General features: G+C 41.8%; 1 protein-coding gene across 1 annotated transcript in view; it reads right to left on the reverse strand.

Moving 5' to 3' along the window:
- Nucleotides 1-4,465: 4,465 nt before the first annotated feature.
- Nucleotides 4,466-16,988, reverse strand: part of LOC102856993 (receptor-type tyrosine-protein phosphatase N2-like) — a 1,387,447-nt gene continuing 1,374,924 nt past the window's right edge. The window contains exon 23 of the mRNA XM_006887690.1: nt 4,466-4,537. Within this exon, the coding sequence (XP_006887752.1) occupies nt 4,466-4,537 (72 nt within the window). The remainder of the gene's footprint in view (nt 4,538-16,988) is intronic.

The raw sequence follows: 16,988 nt of genomic DNA on the forward strand, positions 1-16,988 counted from the left end.
GAGGGTGGAGGGCAGGAGCAGGAGGGGAAGGCCCTCTGGGAGGTGAATTGATTCAGTGACTGGGGCAATCTGGATGAGTGTGTTGGAGACAACGAGATTGGCACAGGACAGAGCAGTTTAGAGCTGTTGTACATAGGGTCGCTATGAGTTGCAAGCGACTCGACAGCACATAACAACAACAACAACATGTGCATACTAAAAACTTACCACTTGCTAATTCTTTTTACAACATTTTACTATTTATGCTCTAACAATTATTTTCATCCTTAGCTTGTGTATGGGGGAACATACAGATGCACGCAGATAGATAACTGTATGTTTCTATACAGCTCTTAACTCCATGTTCCATAATGTCACATTTTTATCATGACATAATTCATAGTGTAATTCCATATTCAAGTCATGGGAATGGGCCAAGAGTACATCTTAGGACTTCAGTTTTTGTTCTTTTGACTGTCTAGACTTTAAGTGATGAAGTGAGCACTGTGAATGCTGATTAGGCCAGTTATTGCCATTGAGTCAGAACCAGCTCATAGTAGACCCTCTCGCAGATTTCCAAAATTGTAAATGACATAATAGGTAATTGCCCATCTTTCTGCCTCAGAGATGCTCATGGATTTGAACCAGAGAGAATCAAATGTGTTTTGAAGGTGTAAGAGGATTTTGTCAATAGGTCTTACAGAATTCCCACCAGAATACTTAATATGTGATTGCTAGCTATAGGTGGTGATCTGTCTATCTTCTGTCGGTAAATCTCACAACAAACTTAAGCACACTTCTATGGTGCATTCTTTCATAGAGCCTGTTTTTAATCACCTACCAGTGTCCTCACATTTATCCTGACTCCAAGTGGTATCCAGATCAGAGTCTAAGCTGTATAACACTGATTTTGAGTTCTGTCTCTGTGTACTTGGTATTTCCATTTGACCTGAGAACTGTGTAAGTGATCTAATTTTTTTCCTCTTATAGTAAGTTTCTTTTATTTTTGTTGAATCAATCCATGTCATCGAAGGTCTTCCTCTCCTGTGCTGTCCCTCCACCCTCCCAAGCATGACATCCCTCTCCAAGGACTAATCCTGTCTTGCAACATGTCCAAAGTATGTCAGATGGAGCTTCAGAATCCTTGCCTCCAAGGAGCAGCTTTTAGGATTTTTAAAAAATTTAAATAAAATTTTCATTTTATAATGATTTACTTACAAAATTCATATACATTGTTTTTCACACTAAATCTTTCCCATTTCCTTTACCCACTCCTCCCTCCACCCATCAAATTGTGTGACTCTATAATTACGTCCTCGCATCCCCCACCCATTCTCACCACTCTGCACGCCTCTCCCCACCTTGGAGATACATGTTCTACAGTAATGGGCTTATACATTATTTGTTCTTATGGGACTGACTTAGTGATCTAAGTTTTGAAGTTCATTTCTGTCAAGCACTTCTGAGTATTTCTAACAAGAGTGGAATATTGTTATTCAGTCTGCCATATTGTTCCTCCCCTAAGTCCTGAAATCTGTTCATCCCAAGATGCTTTATATATTAAAATACACATTAAGATGGAAGTGACTACTGTAATCAGTGATATTTAAATTTTTTTTAAAGCAGAAATTTCATGGATACTTAGGATTTTACCATGAAGGCATACATGAGGAAAAGAGTGTGTAAGAGAGACTGAGCTAATAAGAATGTAACCTTCTGCCAATCAAATGATTTAGTGGCTGATTTCTTAAAAATGAATACCAGGATTTCAATGAACATTGATTATTTGTTCTGAAATGATTATATTTTGTGATAAAATAAATCTACTAGTCTTTATTTCTTGTCATGTCAGCTAAAATAGACCAGTGTATCATGTAAGCTAAGCCACAAAACCAAATCCCAGCAGTGTCTTTTCCCTTTGGTGCTTGTTTGAAATGCTTTCAAATGGGTTTTCTCTGGGGTTCCATAGAGGATTGACTATTGCAAGACCAAGGACGATCTTCTTTCCATGCAAGATAAGAAGAGTTAATCCTAAAATGGAACTGGAGTTTTAGATGGAAAAAGGCAAGAACTTCAGGTAAGAAAACACCTAAGACTCAACTGTTGTCAGGCTCTACACGATGGTATGTGGGAGAAGGGAGTGACCACCTTTCAGCACTGGGAGGGCAGAAGGGGAAGGGAGTAGAAGAGGAGGAAGAGGGCGTTCTCAATATCTCCCCTGCGAAAGGGCCCGAATCCCTGAACATCCACAGACAACACTTCGAGTAGAGGCAGGATGTGCAACTTTTCATTAAAATTGTTTAATGACTTTTCTAAAAATAAAATCTCCGTGTCATCCTCGCTTTCAGTACACATCTAACTCAGCAAATAAAACAGCAAGCCATTGAGAGTTCCAAGAAAAGGCACACTCTTAGCAATCTAAAAAGCCCAATATTTTCAGGAAAAAAAAAATAAAAAATAGACGCAGAGCATAAAAATGTGTTTATCTCCAAATAAAGACCACTCTAACATGAAATCAAAAGTTTAATATGACACAATATATATATTATATATATGTATTTATGTCTATCTCATACTGGAGGACTTCTTTTTGAAATATAAGAAGATAAAAATTACAAGTAGTTATATGCTTTCTATATTCAGATAAGATAATTTCTATTATTTAAATTTTAGTTAGAGAAAAAAATTTCAAAAATTAATGACAGAATTGTTAAAGCGGATACAGTACAATACCATTTAAAGACAGAAACAATATTTTGGCATTTATTGCCCCATTAAATAGGCCATTTCCCCAATGATGCTGCTTTTTGAAATGCACTATTTAAAATGGAAAGAGTGAGGTGAAATCCAGCAGGATGGAAAAGCAATTGGAAATGTCTATACACGATCCAATAAATAAGATCTGCAAGGAACAGCTCCATGCTTCCTTAGATGTCTTCACTCTGAGTTGAATTCAAGGTGAATTTCTGCTTCTGGGTGGGGGACTCTGAGTGTGCTATTCTGGCACACTCAAGGAATCGCTACAACATCTAGGCCCGTGCTGGTGTTTACAGGACCTCACAGCAACTGGTAGGGGTTAAGTGAAGAAAGCACTTTGGTCATTCCAAGGATCCAACATCCCTGGGATGAAGGACTGGGTGGCCAACTACATTTTCCACTTCTTTCCCAACTGCTATGTAAACCAGATGCCATGGAGCTGGTTCCGAGAGAACTGTGCTCCAAAGGTTTTTCAGCTGACGATATTTTGGAAGTAGGTCACCGGGCCTTTCTTCATAGGAGCTGTATGGTGGACTAGAACCCCCAACCTTTGGGTTAGTAGTCAAGTATGCTGACTTCTGCATTCTCCAGGAGACTTAATACAGATTAAAAAAAAATTAAAAGAATGGCACTTCTTGCATTTTCTTTTTTTCTATGAAACAAGTGAAGATAACCACAGGTCTTTTTACTAGACACCAGCAGGGCCTAGAAGCATTCCTTAGGACAAAGTCACAAAGTCCAGCTATCTGGCTGGAAATGATAATCCCATTTGGACTTGCAGTGTTTGTTAAATCCTACTTTACAATACCTAAATTTACAAGTAGGTTTGTTCATCCTACTTCTAGTTATCTCATAGGAAAAGTGTCTATTATGCGTATCTGCTTTTACAGTGCATAAATCAGTATTTTCAAGCTTTAAAAAACCATGCCTCCAGGTTGGGGTTAAACCATAACTTTACAAGACAAAGTTCAGCGCATCCTAATTGCGTCTGTGCCTTGAGATTGGGCATGCGTTTCAGGTTGAGGAAGGCCTGCCCACAGGAGGAAGTTCCTGAGATCTTTCCACTGTGCTGGACAAAGTGGACAGCTGGCCTTTGATGGCACTGAGGGGCATGTCCAGCAGCTCATGTGCAAACATAACAGAGGGCTGGGACACTTCTCCAATTGCTACTTGCCTTGCTAACTAGAATTAGTTACTAATTCTGTGGATCTGACTCCCAAATAAGTCAATGGTTTCTCCCAGCGAGAAATCATCTTGAAGACAAATGCTGAGTGCCACTTCTTTCCCTGGGAGCCTTCCTGCAAAGCCTCACCACTTTGCATGGGCCCCTCCTTCCCAGCCGATTTGTCCTTCAGAAGTTACAGATTATAAGCAAACATCTCAGAGACTGCACTGAATGTACTAATTACTGCATCACAAATACGGCATTATTTGCAATTAGGAATGTGAATGTGTGTTTTAAGAAGTGATTTCTTTTTTCAAGAAAGTGAAGATAATTGGATGAACTGATCTCCCCCTGTAATTGGATGTTTCCACAAATCTTTATTAGTATTTGGTTGAACAGAAACACACATTTTAGCTGCTACACTGTACTGACTACAGGAGTTTTGAAAGACCCTATTACTATGCAGTTACAATAGAAGACACATAATTAAAGTCATATCAGGGTTTCCCACGGCATCTGGTGGGGTCAGAAGGACACCTCAGATCCCACAGGAGAAGCAGGTGCTTATTGTGGAAGGGCCTTGAGAATCGCGTTCACTTCCTCGGCCACTGCGGTCAGCGCAAACTCAAACTGCTCCTGTGAGGAAAACAAAGAAGACGTGTGAGCAAGAATTGTTTATTTCCACCCCAACTTCTATCTCTAGTGTGCTATTTTGTAGAATGAAATTGTTTAGGAACAACATAAAATGGTGTAGACCAAATCACATATTTCAATGGAAAGGAATAAAGGACTTGTGGGCTTATTTACACAACAGGCCCACTGCTGATGTTAGTGGACCATTTTTGTCCTGCAAAATCTCACCTTTTCTCACTAAGGGAGGAGGTGCCACTAGAAAGTGTCATGGCTCAGAAAGGCTCGCTAATGTCCTCCGGCTTCAGCCTTGACCAGAGTGTGAGGGAGCAGACACAGGGCTCTGTCACTGTTAGCCTTGGCCACTGCCATTCTAGGCACGTGAAGACATGGCCATTAGGAAAAGGGCACCAATAGTCCCATCTATAAGGACAAATACTGTTTAAGACCATTATTGCAGAAATAGAACGATAACTGATGAAACGTGTATGAGGTTCCAAGAGGAGAGCATAGGAGCAGAGGGGTGAGGATGGGCAGGGGGGGTAATCATGGATCGCATAATCATAGAAGAGTGGGTAAAGGAAATGGGAAAGATCCAGTGTGAAAAACAATGCATACTAACTTTGTAAGTAAACCAGTATATAAAATAAAAATTTTATTTAAAAAACAAATACACTGATAACTATTCTCGAGGCTGTTCTTACTTCAAAAAATGCAGAAGAGCAATGTTTTGATTGCTTTTTAGATTAACAGACTGTTCAGCTCAAGTCAATTTTGTTCCATTGCTATTAAATCTCATCTCAGTCACAATTCTCTTTCTAATTTAAAATGTGTGTAGTTATATAAACCCACATCCAGGATAGTGATGCCATTGTCACTATAAAAACCTGCTGTGGTTAGTGATAGGAAATATAGTGCTCAATTCTAGATGTCAGACTCTTTTACTCTTAGCACATGGAGGAACGACAAACTAGAAATCTCTCAGTTATATGGAAATTCTTTCCTTGTTCTCTTCGGCTTCCCTTACATGCCTCAATAACACTGCATTATATACATCACAATGCATCTGAACACTGGAATATATATGTAATAATGCATATACTACCAAAAAATGGCGAAAGTGTTCAGGTATCCCATGGTCCGCTAAGAGATAACAAGCGTCTCTTAGAGGAAGTGCAAACAGACTGTTCCTTAAAGGCAAAGGTGGTGAACCTTCACCTCACATACTTTGGGCATGATGTCAGGAGGGGCCAGTCCTTGGCAAAAAGACACTAAGCTTAGAAAAGCGGAGGGTCAGAGAAAGACCCTCAGTGAGATGGTCTGACACAGTGACTGTCAACAATGGGCTTGAGCATGAGAAATCATGAGGATGGTCCAGGGAAAGGCAAGGTTCAGATGTGTTGTTCATCTGAACAACCATAGTTGCTGAGTTGGTTGACTTGATGGCCCCTAACAGTATGTATTCTTTATAAACACTATAATATAAAACCACCTCCGCAGATGACTCAACGGCACATAACAACAACAACAATATAAAACCATAAATTGAGCTCTGAGGTACTATTCAATTATACTAGAGAAATAATAGGAAACATTAAATTATCCAAGCTAACACCTACCTAACAATTTTTTTTTACTAAAGAGAGAGTCAAATTGATGGCATAAGTATTTTGGTAATTCATGTAATAGGATGGCTCCAAATGAAAAAGAATTTCTGATTTCCATTTTGAATATCTACCATATAATTTGTTTTTGTTGTTATGTGTCATTGAGTCACCTGTGACCCAGATTGACCCTATCTACATATAACAGCTCTGAAGTCTACCCTGCCCTGGAGTCAATCTCATTGACTCAAACACACCTACCCTCATTGCCCCAGTTACTGCACCAATCCATCTCATCTGGGTCTTCATTTCCTGCACTGTCCATCCACTCTTCCAAGCATGATGGCCTTCTCCAAGGACCTGTCTCTCCTGGCCATGTGCCCAAAGTATGTGAGATGGAGCTTCAAAAATCCTAGCCTACAAGGAACAACTTGGTTTCACCCTCTCCAAGACAGACTATTTGCTCTCTTGGCAGTCCACGGTAAGTTTATTACTCTTCTCTAGTCCCACAGCTTGAAGGCATCTATTTTTCTTCTGTCATCCTTAGTCACTGCCAGCTCTCTGATGCTTAGGCCCTGATTCATGATGAACATTGGCATGAAATGCTGCCTGGTCTTGCATTGTTTTCAAGATTGGCTATGGGCTGGTACCAGGATATGCAGGACTGTCACTGGCTGATTTTTGGAACTAGATCACCAGGTTGTTTTGGCCAGATTTTATCATTCTAGAGACTCCACTGCAACCTGTTCAGCAGTGCAAAAGCCTCCACTGAGGGTGGATGGCATCTGCACATGAGCAGCACTGCCCAGGAAATGAGCACAGAAGGTGAGATTGCAATCAAAGCACCACTCATGCTTTCTCCACATGGAGACACAGAGACACAGAAAAGAGTTACAATGTCAACACAAAGTCAGAATCTGGGACAAGAGCTACAGAAGTTGAAGGCGCCCAGCACAGCCCTGCGATGGATCTTTTCTTGATTGCTACACAGTCTGTGGTTTTACTCTTGTCCTCAAAGTAACCTGCAGGCTTATCCTGCCCAGGTCACTACCAAACTGGTCAACAGAATCTGTTCTAAAGGGGCTGCTCAAGTTCACTGTTTGTTAAAGGGACCATGCTGCTTGGTGGATAGAGCTGAGCTCCTTGTGCAGAAGCAGTCACAGCAGGACGCCACACTTCTTCTCACACGTCTTGACTTGCCCATGGGCAAGTTCATGCCAAAACTTAAATGCAAGTCATCCGCTTCAATGCAATGATTAAGAGTGGCATCTTGGGAATGTAACTTAAGTGTCATGTTGTTGTTGTGTATCATACACTTGGAACCGACCCATAGCTGACCCTCTGGTGGGTTTTCAGAGGCACTTAATCACACGGTAGGAGATGGTCCATCCTTCTCCGCTGGAGCAGCTGGTGGCCTCAAACTGTGTACCTTCATGACGGCAACACAGCCTCTTGCCATTCGGCAAAAAGGGATCCCTAGGTGTCATATACCTACTGATATATTTCTGACACACTGGAAAAAATCTATCCCAAGGAAATAATCTTTAAAAGGGAAAATCAGAAAAGCTTTAAATTATCCATTGCTGCTTTATTTATTCAAGGGAAAACTGGAAACATCCAATATTAACATGTTGTTGTTGTTATGTGCCATCGAGTCGTTTCCGACTCATAGCGACCCTATGCACAACAGCTCTAAACCCTGCTCTATCCTGCGCCAACCGCACCGCCTCTGACACACCCATCCCGATTACCCCAGTCACCGAATCAATCCATCTCATAGAGGAAAGAATAATTTTCTGTTACTTTTTAGGCCCTTCAAAAGGTCTTTTTAAATAGGCCTGGTGGCACAGTGGTTAAGTGATTGACTACTAACCAAAAGGTCAGTGGTTTGACACCATTAGTCACTCTGCAGCCACTCTGGTAGGCTCTTTTCCGTAAAGACTGACAGCGTTATAAACCTTGGGGTGTTAAATGCTTGCTGAGTCTCTAGCTGCTATGGAGAATCAACTCCCTAGCAAATGTAACTATTTTAAAAAATCCAATAAGAAAGCCACTTATTTGTACTATAGCTTAATTATACCTAACAACATTAATTGACCAAAGAAAAATTAAGAATTGCACCTATGTTTTTATGATACTAATCTAAAATATATTCAGAGACAAATATAGTGGGAGAAGAATATGGAAGACTGACCTAGGTGATGTGCTTGTTCTGTTTTAAAAGCACCCTGGTATCGGCTGTATATCCTAGTCAATCTCCTGTCTGTGCATTTGCCATATTGTGGGGGCTTGCATGTTGCTATGACGCTGGAAGCTTATGCCACCAGTAATTAAAATATTGTGTGTGGGGGTGTCACCCACAGTGAATAGAAGAGCTTCTAGATTAAGAGAGACTAGGAAGGAAGACCTGATCATCTACTTTGCCTCTGAAAATCAGCCAGTGAAACCCCCCTGAAGAACATCATCAGGCGGCAGTGCTGCAGGATGAGCCCGAGGCTGGTACTCAAAGCACACAGAGGCTCTGCCAAGGAGCTCAGCCACACCAGTGATGGCAAAGGTGGGTTTTGTTCTGTTGTACATGGGGCTGCCATGCGTCAATGCCAACCTGATGTCAGCTGACAGCAGAAACACCACATTAATCGTACCACTAACAGACTGGGAAACACCATGTAAACAGCACTCATTTAGCTCTTGTGCTGGGTTCCATGGAACTGGAGAGCCTTAGCTCATGGTAGGGTGTTCCCTACTGTGGAGGAAATTCTTCCCAGCAGGGCAGCTGTGATTTCTGAGTCAGTCCAGGATGAGATGAGTTTGCATCAGGAAGCCTTGGTTCCTTTGTGGAGAAAGGATGCAGTAGAATGCTGACTGCTGTTCATTTTGAGCCAGGTCTAATGACAACAATGATACAGTTCTTTTTAGAGGTCCCACATATTCACCTCTGTGCATTCTTTCCTCCATTATTAATGTCTTACATTCATGTGGTGCATTTGTTACTATTGGTGAATCAATTTTGGCACATTATTACTAGCTGAAGCCCATAATCTACATACTTATTAGCCGCAGTCCAGACTCTTGTGACCCATAGCAACCTATATATAACAGAACAAAATACTTCCACTGTTGCTAATGCTTATTGGGGCTAATGTGTCAATAGCCCATCTTATTGCGGCTTCCCTTGTTTTTGCTGAACCTACCTTAGGGTTGCCGAATTAGTCCTCTAGGTTTGACAAGGACATAATGCCATGTGTCTATCATGACAGTAACATGAAGAATGGTTCCACTGCCCTGAAAGAGCCTGCACCCCGCCTTTTCACCCCTGGTCAACAGCCTTGGCAAATGTACCTGGATTGGTACACCCCACAAGTCTAAGATGAAATCTAGCATAAAGACTGGGAAGACCCCAAAAATTTAAGTACTTTTGTAGGAGGATTTGCTTTTCAGGGAGGTTACTAAAATCACAGGCATGAAAGAGACTAAAGGAGTCAAGTGTAGTTCTAGCCATTTCATGAGACAACCATTTTGGCCAGAAGTCAGTTTTAGGACAGAGGGTCATCTGAGCAAGGGGACCTTGAAGCCTCCTGGTTTTCAAATACTTGGGTTAGGAAGCTTGTGAGGATCTTCCAAGAATTAGCTTGACTTTTTAAAGGACAGGAAATGTGAGAGAGAGTAGAAACATTCTAAACGTGAAAGTATTTTTGTCAGTCTGGAGACTAATGTGCACCTGATCCAGGCCATAGTCTTTGCAAGCACTTGCTATGCATGAGAGAGCTGGACAATGACTAGGGATAATAGAAGGAGAATTGATGCCTTTGAGCTGTGGTGCTGGAGAAGAGTATTGAATATATCATGGACTGCTAGAAGAACAAACAGGTTCATCCTAGAGAGGGTTAGACCAGGCTGCTCCTTGGAGGCAAGGATTCTGAGGCTCCGTTTGATGTACTTTGGACATGTTGCAAGGATGAACCAGACCTTGGAGAGGGACATTATGCATGGGAGGGTGGAGAGACAGTGCAGGAGGGGAAGACTCTCTATGAGGTGAACTGACTCAGTGACTGGGCAATGGGGGTGAATGTGTCAGAGATAGCACGTTGGCTCAGGAAAGAAGAGAGTTCAGAGCTGTCATATATAGGGTCATTATGAGTTGCAAGTAACTCGATGGCACAAGAACAGCCAAAATCAAAGGTGAGGCCTGGAATGCCCATTAAGGCCTCTGGCTGTCTGCTTGGCTGTCCCTATGTACTAAGATGTCCCCCAACAGGAAGAGGGTCCACCAGGCAGCAGATAGAAACCTGGCTCAGGTGAGGAGAAGCATCATGGACCCACCACTCAATGTCCCATGCTGAGGAGGGACAATGAAAGCCAGACCCTGGTTAGCTCACAGGATGCAGGCATAATCAAAGGCTCAGCTGCAGCAGGGATGGCCAGTTTATGGCCAGACCACACAGAAGTTTAAACGGGGACCTGGAGCTCAGACAGAGGGCTTTGCTTGTGTTGGTCAGCCTAACAATGCTCCTGTCCACAGTTAGAGCAATCTAGGCTTGCTTATTTTGGAAACATCACCAGGACAGACTGGTTGCTAAATGAAGACATGTTGAGTCAATTACGATTCCCAGTGACTCTATGAACTTCAGATCTGAACCTGCCAGATCCTATCCATCCTCTTTCTTGCTCTCTGTCATGTGCAAGCCTGGTCAGTTAGAGGGTCACTGAAAATGAAGAAAACCCTCAATGAAATGGGCTGTCACAGTAGCCACCACAACGGAGTCAACATACCGAGGATCAAGACACCAGCTCAGAAGGAGGTTTAAGGTCCATTCCATTATACATAAAGTCAACAGGAACCGGAGCCCTCTCGATGGCAATCAGCAACAGCACTAGTCTTTCCCGAAAGTGCTTCAAAACTCACAGAAAGGTATAAGTTGACTCGAGAGGCTCGTTGTTTCTCACAGTGCTACAGAAATTCAGGCATTGTGAAAATGTTTAGATCAGACAAGGGGACAAGGAGGGAAACAGTTAAGAGTTCTATCTAGGGAATAGTCTTTTTGTGTATTTTTTAAAAAGTAGCCATGAGACTTAAAGGTAGGGGAACTGGATTTGGAACTTGACTGTATTACTTGTAAGCTGTGTGGCTTTGGGCAAGCCACTGAACCTCTCTGAATCTTTCACATATAAAATGATGACAATGAAACCTGCTCTGCTTACCTGACAAAGAGCTGTGGGGATCAAATGGAAATGATACTTTGGAAATTTTGATAGGCAGCTGTTTACTTGAAACCCTTCTAGTTATAAAAAAAGATCTGAGTGGACTTAATTAAAATATAGACTGTTCTTTTTATAATGATAATCATTCCTGATAGTAAAGATTTATTCACTCATTCACTGCCTTTGAATCCTCTAGCAGGTTCATATGTAAATAACATGTAGGAGACTGTCAATCTTTCTCCTGTGGTGGATTTGAACATCTTTGTGTTGTTGGATTTGAACATCTTTGAGTTGGAAGCACAACCCAATTTATCTGCATATCTGTCTGCTTCTCTCTCTCTCTGTATACACACATACACACACACACACAGAGAGAGAGAGAGAGAGAGAGAGAATCAGACAGATATGCAGATAGATTTCTCAACTAGGCCACCAGAAGTCCATAAAGTATATGACTTTAGTAAAAGTTTATTGTCTAAAGAGTTCTGCTTTCCCTCCAGGTCTCCTCTTTTAAAGAGGATTGTTGTGGTCATGTGCTGTTAGTTAAAGCAACTTCAGTGAGCTGGTTTTAGGAGGCTGTAAAGCACACAGGAAGAGATTGCCCATTTTTCTCCTGTGGAACAGCTGTGGAGATTTGAACTCCTTCCTTCTGGGTTACCAGTGCAACTTCTTACCACGAGGCCACCAGTGCTCCCTTTTTAAAGAGAATTAAGATGAGATATCTTTCTGTGTCTGTGATTTTCAATTTTTCTTTTCACAGATTTAGGCCAGCCCCTATCTACCTTTCTGATCTCTGATTATACAGCCAGATGCAAGGTAAGGAGTGGCACTGTGCAGTGAGCAATGTTTAAGCTGGTGCAATGGTTAAGTGCTTGGCTGCTGACAAGTAAAGGCTAATTCCACCAGACCCTCTGGGGGAAAGATGTGGCAGTCTGCTTTTATGAAGATTTACAGCCTTGGAAATACTATGGGGCATTTCTTTTCTGTCCTATAAGATGGCAATGAATTGGAATCATCTTGAAGGCAAAATTTTTAAGTCTCTGTATGTGTGTGTCTGTGTGAGCACACATATATCAAGGCGCTCTGGTGGCCTAGAGACAAGACATTGCATTGCAATTCCGAGGGCATATGGTTCAAGGCCACCAGCTGTTCTGTGGGAGAAGGATGGGGAATCTTCTCCCATGTGATTAACTGCCTCTGAAAATCCACTGGAGGGTCAGGTATGGGTCGGTTCTGACCCTATGGGACACAATACCCTGTGGGGAAGGTGAGAAAGATAGAGACTGAATAAGCCATTTCAATGGAATGAGAGGATTTTATGAATGCAATTTGTAGGTGATAAGTGAGAGTGGCAGTCCCTGGATAAGGGATGAATTAAACTTTATTCAGTTAATATCTGACTGATTCAGGTACTGTGCTTGGCTGTTAAGCAATATAAACGACCATGGCTTGGATCAGTGACACCTTAATCTGACTCTAACAGTGGACTTAAACATAATACAGTGGCTGTTGTTGTTATGTGCCATCGAGTTGACTACTACTCAGAGTGACTCTTTGAGCATTAGCCCTGAATATTACCGTATCATGAGCCCACCTCACCATCTTTGACACATCTGACCCCACTGCCAGAACCACTGTCAATACATCTCATCCAGGGTCTCCCTCATCTACACGGACCTTCTACCCTTCCTAGAATGATGTCATTCTCCAAGGACGGGTCCCTCCTAGCAATATGCCCAAAGTATGTGAGATGCTTCATATTTATCTGGAGGTAGGCTAAGAAGAAAAGAAGCCTTTTAAATGTGGTATTAAAGAAGAGTACTGAATATGCCACTGTTGTTGTCATGTGCCTTCAAGTCATTACTAACCCAAAGCTGACTCTCCAGTGGGTTTTCAGAGGCTGTAAAGAGCAGAGAGGAGACTGCTCATCCTTCTCCCATGGAGCGGCTCATGGATTAGAATCATGTGCCTTTAGGATTGTGGTGTGGCTTCTCACCACTAGGCCACCACAGACTGCCAAAAGAACAGATAAGTCCATCTCAGAGGAAGTACCATCGGGGTGATCCTGAGGTAAGTAAGGGCAGTCAAACTTTGTCTCACATACTTTAGGCATGTTGTCAGGAGGGGTCAGTCCTTGGAAAAAGATACCAGGCTGGAAAAGACAGTGAGCCAGAGAAAGATGAGAAGACCCTCAACAAGACATATTAGGGCTCGATCACGATGGCAGGACAGGGCAAGGTAATTCAGATGTGTTCTTCACAGTGTTGATATGAATCATAGTAGACTTGATGGCCCTTAACAAAAACACAATTAACACACTGTTAACAACAATGATTACAACTACATCTAGCTAACAACATCTATGCTGCTGTTAGCTGCATTGGCTGGTTCAAAGTCATAGTGACTTTAAATCAAAAAGACAGAAACATGTCTATTCCTGCACCACCCTTACTAGCACGCTGAGTCCCTCACTGTATCGATTCATCTCACCAAGGATCTCCCACACTCTCTGGCCTTTATGTCACCAAATTTGACATCTTCCTCCACTGACTGATCCTCCTCAATGACGTGCCCAAAGCAAGCAAGTCAGACAATGTTCTGTTGGGTTTCACAGGGTGCTCATTTACTGTTCTGAATTGGTTTTTATCCTGATTTTCCTAGTCTGTCTTAGTTTGGAAGCTCTAATGAAGCCTGCCCACCATGGGTGCCCTGCTGGTATGAAAAGTATCAAATGTATAGCTTCAAACATTGCACCATGCCAGCCATCATAGTACAACAAACTGATAGGTCATGAGTATCTATCTATATATTTACATGCTAGATATCTAGATTGTTGTTGTTGTTATGAACTGTCAAGTTGCCTGTGACTCACAGAGACCCTATGTATAATAGCTCTGAACTGAGTCCTATCCTGAGCCAGCATCACTGACTCCAACACACTTGCCCCTATTATCGTAGTCACTGAGTCAATTCATCTCATCCAAGGTCTTCCTCTTCTGTATTGTCCCTCTACCCTTCCAAGCATGATGTCTTTCTCTAAGGACTGTTCCCTTGTAGCAACATGCCCAAAGAACATGAGACAGAGTTTCAAGATCCTTGTCTCCAGAGAGCAAGCTGATTTTACCCGCTCCAAGACAGCCTTGTTTGTTCTCTTGGCAGTCCAATGGTATGTCCAATATTCTTCTCCAGCACCACAACTCAAAAACATCAATTCTTCTTCTTTCATCTTTATTTATTGCAGAGCAAGAAACTGTGAAGACCATGGCCTGGATCAGGGGCACCTTAGTCTCTAGACTTTTATCTTTGCACTTCAGCACTCTGAACAGATCCCTGACAGCAGACTTTTCTAATCCAACTCATCTTTTGATTTCCTGACTGCTGTTGCCAGAAGTGTTGATTGTGAAGGCAAGCAAACTAAAACTCTTAACAATCTCAATCTCTTCTCCATCTATCATGTGCTGCCAAGGGGCCCCAGTGGGGAAAATCTTTATTTTTTTTTATGTTGAACTATATTGAAGACTACAATCCTTTACCTTCTGCAGAAAACACCTCATATTCTCCTCCAGTTTCAGCAAGCAATCTGCCTAATGCACACTGTTAATGACTCTTCCTCCAATTCTGTTGTCACATTCCTCCTCATAAAGCCCAAACTCTTGAGTGATTTGTTCTTCATATAGATTAAAAAGCTGTGGAGACAGGATAAATCCCTGATACACTCCTTTCCTGATTTTGAGCCATGTAACATTTTCCTACTCTGTTCTGATGACTGCTTCCTGATCCAAGTATAGGCTTTGCATGAGCACAATCAAGTGTTCTGTGGTTCCCATTCTTCTCAATTAGCCACACTTTATTGTGGTCCACACAGTCAAATGTCTTTGCATAGTCCATGACACACATACAAACATTCTTCTGGTAGTCTCTGCTTTCAGCCAAGATCCACCTGAGATTGCCAATGTTCCTCATGCCATGGTCTTTTCTAAACAAAGTTTGTAGTTCTAGTAGTTCTCTGTTGGTATCCTACTCCAGTCATTTTTAAAAAATAATATTCAGCAGGATTTTGCTTGTGTATAATATTGTTTGATAATTTCCACACTCTGTACAATCACCCTTTTTTTGGAATGGGAATAAACATGGATCTCTTCCAGGTAACTGTCCAGGTAGCTTGTCCTCCAGATTTCTTGGCACAACCTGGTGAGCATGTCCAGGGCATGCTGAAATATGTCGATTAGTATTCCATCAAGTCCTGGGGCCTTGTGTTTTGCCAATTCCTTCAGAGCAGCTTGAACTTCTTCCTTCATTACCACTGCCTCTTGATATGCTGTGCCCACCAATTATTTTTCCAACAGTGATTTTGTGTTCTCCTTCCAACTTCTTTTGATATCATCTAACTGTTGTCCTATTTTTCCACTTACCCCTTCAATCCAGTGTCTAAAGTTGCAAAACAATACACTGTTCATGATAATGTATTCTTATTTCCTAAATTTGGAATCACTCTTCTAACCCTAACAATCCACTTATTATTGTCTTCCTAAATTGTTGAGGGTACAGGGACTGGTACATGCACTGTTTGGGACATCTCTTTTTACTGAGATCTTATTTTCTTTTAACTCTTGTGCTGTTGTTGTTTGGTTTTCCATGAGTCTGGACTTCATTTTTGAGATGACCAGACATCTGGGGTCAATGACTGTGTCTTATGGTCTTCCTGTTATCTTCAGGTCTGCTCTACCACATAAATAATTAGCATTTAGTGTCTGTTTGATTGAAACACATTCCAAGGTAAGAACAGCTCTCTCTTCTGGTTTTCTTTTAATATAAAATTGACATTTTGTCATGTGGTGGGCAGAGGAGCCCAGGTCTTTCTTTCCTAGGGTGTTAGTGGTCAGGCTTCACACTGTCCTACCTGCATGGTGTTAATGTTCTCTTTGCTTATTCATGGTTATTTACTTGTATTTTGTTAGGGAGCTGTGGTGGTGTAGTCTATAAGGAGTTGCACTGCTTAGTCAAAGGCTTCCCAGTGATTTGGAGCCACCAGAGGCTCCGTAGCACAAAGATGGGCAGTCTCTTGTCACACTGCCTCAGAAACCTGAAGGAGAGTCACTGTAAGGCTGACCCAATGTGATGACAGTGAATTTGACATTGAGTTCCTTATACATGCTTAAGTATTATGCATCTTGATTAAACTGCAAAAATATTCAATATTGTTGGCATTCAGAAGAGCTTAGACTTAAGCTCACCTGATTCCTACCAGTAGGTCTGGCACATTGACAAGATCATTCCAGTGAGATGCACTGGTCCACGGGATACATCTGCAGGTTACTTGTCAGAGAATCAGCAATGGCACTGGAATCACTCACTCACTAAAGGTCTCTATAACCCTTATAAAGTATGTTCTGACAAAATTATGTTAACAAACAGATCTTTACCATTTCAAGTATCTCCCTACAAAATTATCATTAATTATACAGGGGAAAATAACAGCAGAGTAGAGGCACTGAGCAGCCATTCCCTAACTGCAACCAAAATATCAGGTTACTAGCGTCAGAACTAGTGAAACTGGCTCAGGACAGAGAAGGGTTCAGAGCTGCTGTACACAGAGTCGCTATACATCACAGGCAACTCAATGGCACATAACAACAATAACATACTATGGC

The sequence above is a fragment of the Elephantulus edwardii genome, unplaced genomic scaffold (assembly GCF_000299155.1).
Source record: "Elephantulus edwardii isolate Elephantulus edwardi_28Jun2011 unplaced genomic scaffold, EleEdw1.0 scaffold00060, whole genome shotgun sequence".
NCBI classification, from domain to species: domain Eukaryota; kingdom Metazoa; phylum Chordata; class Mammalia; order Macroscelidea; family Macroscelididae; genus Elephantulus; species Elephantulus edwardii.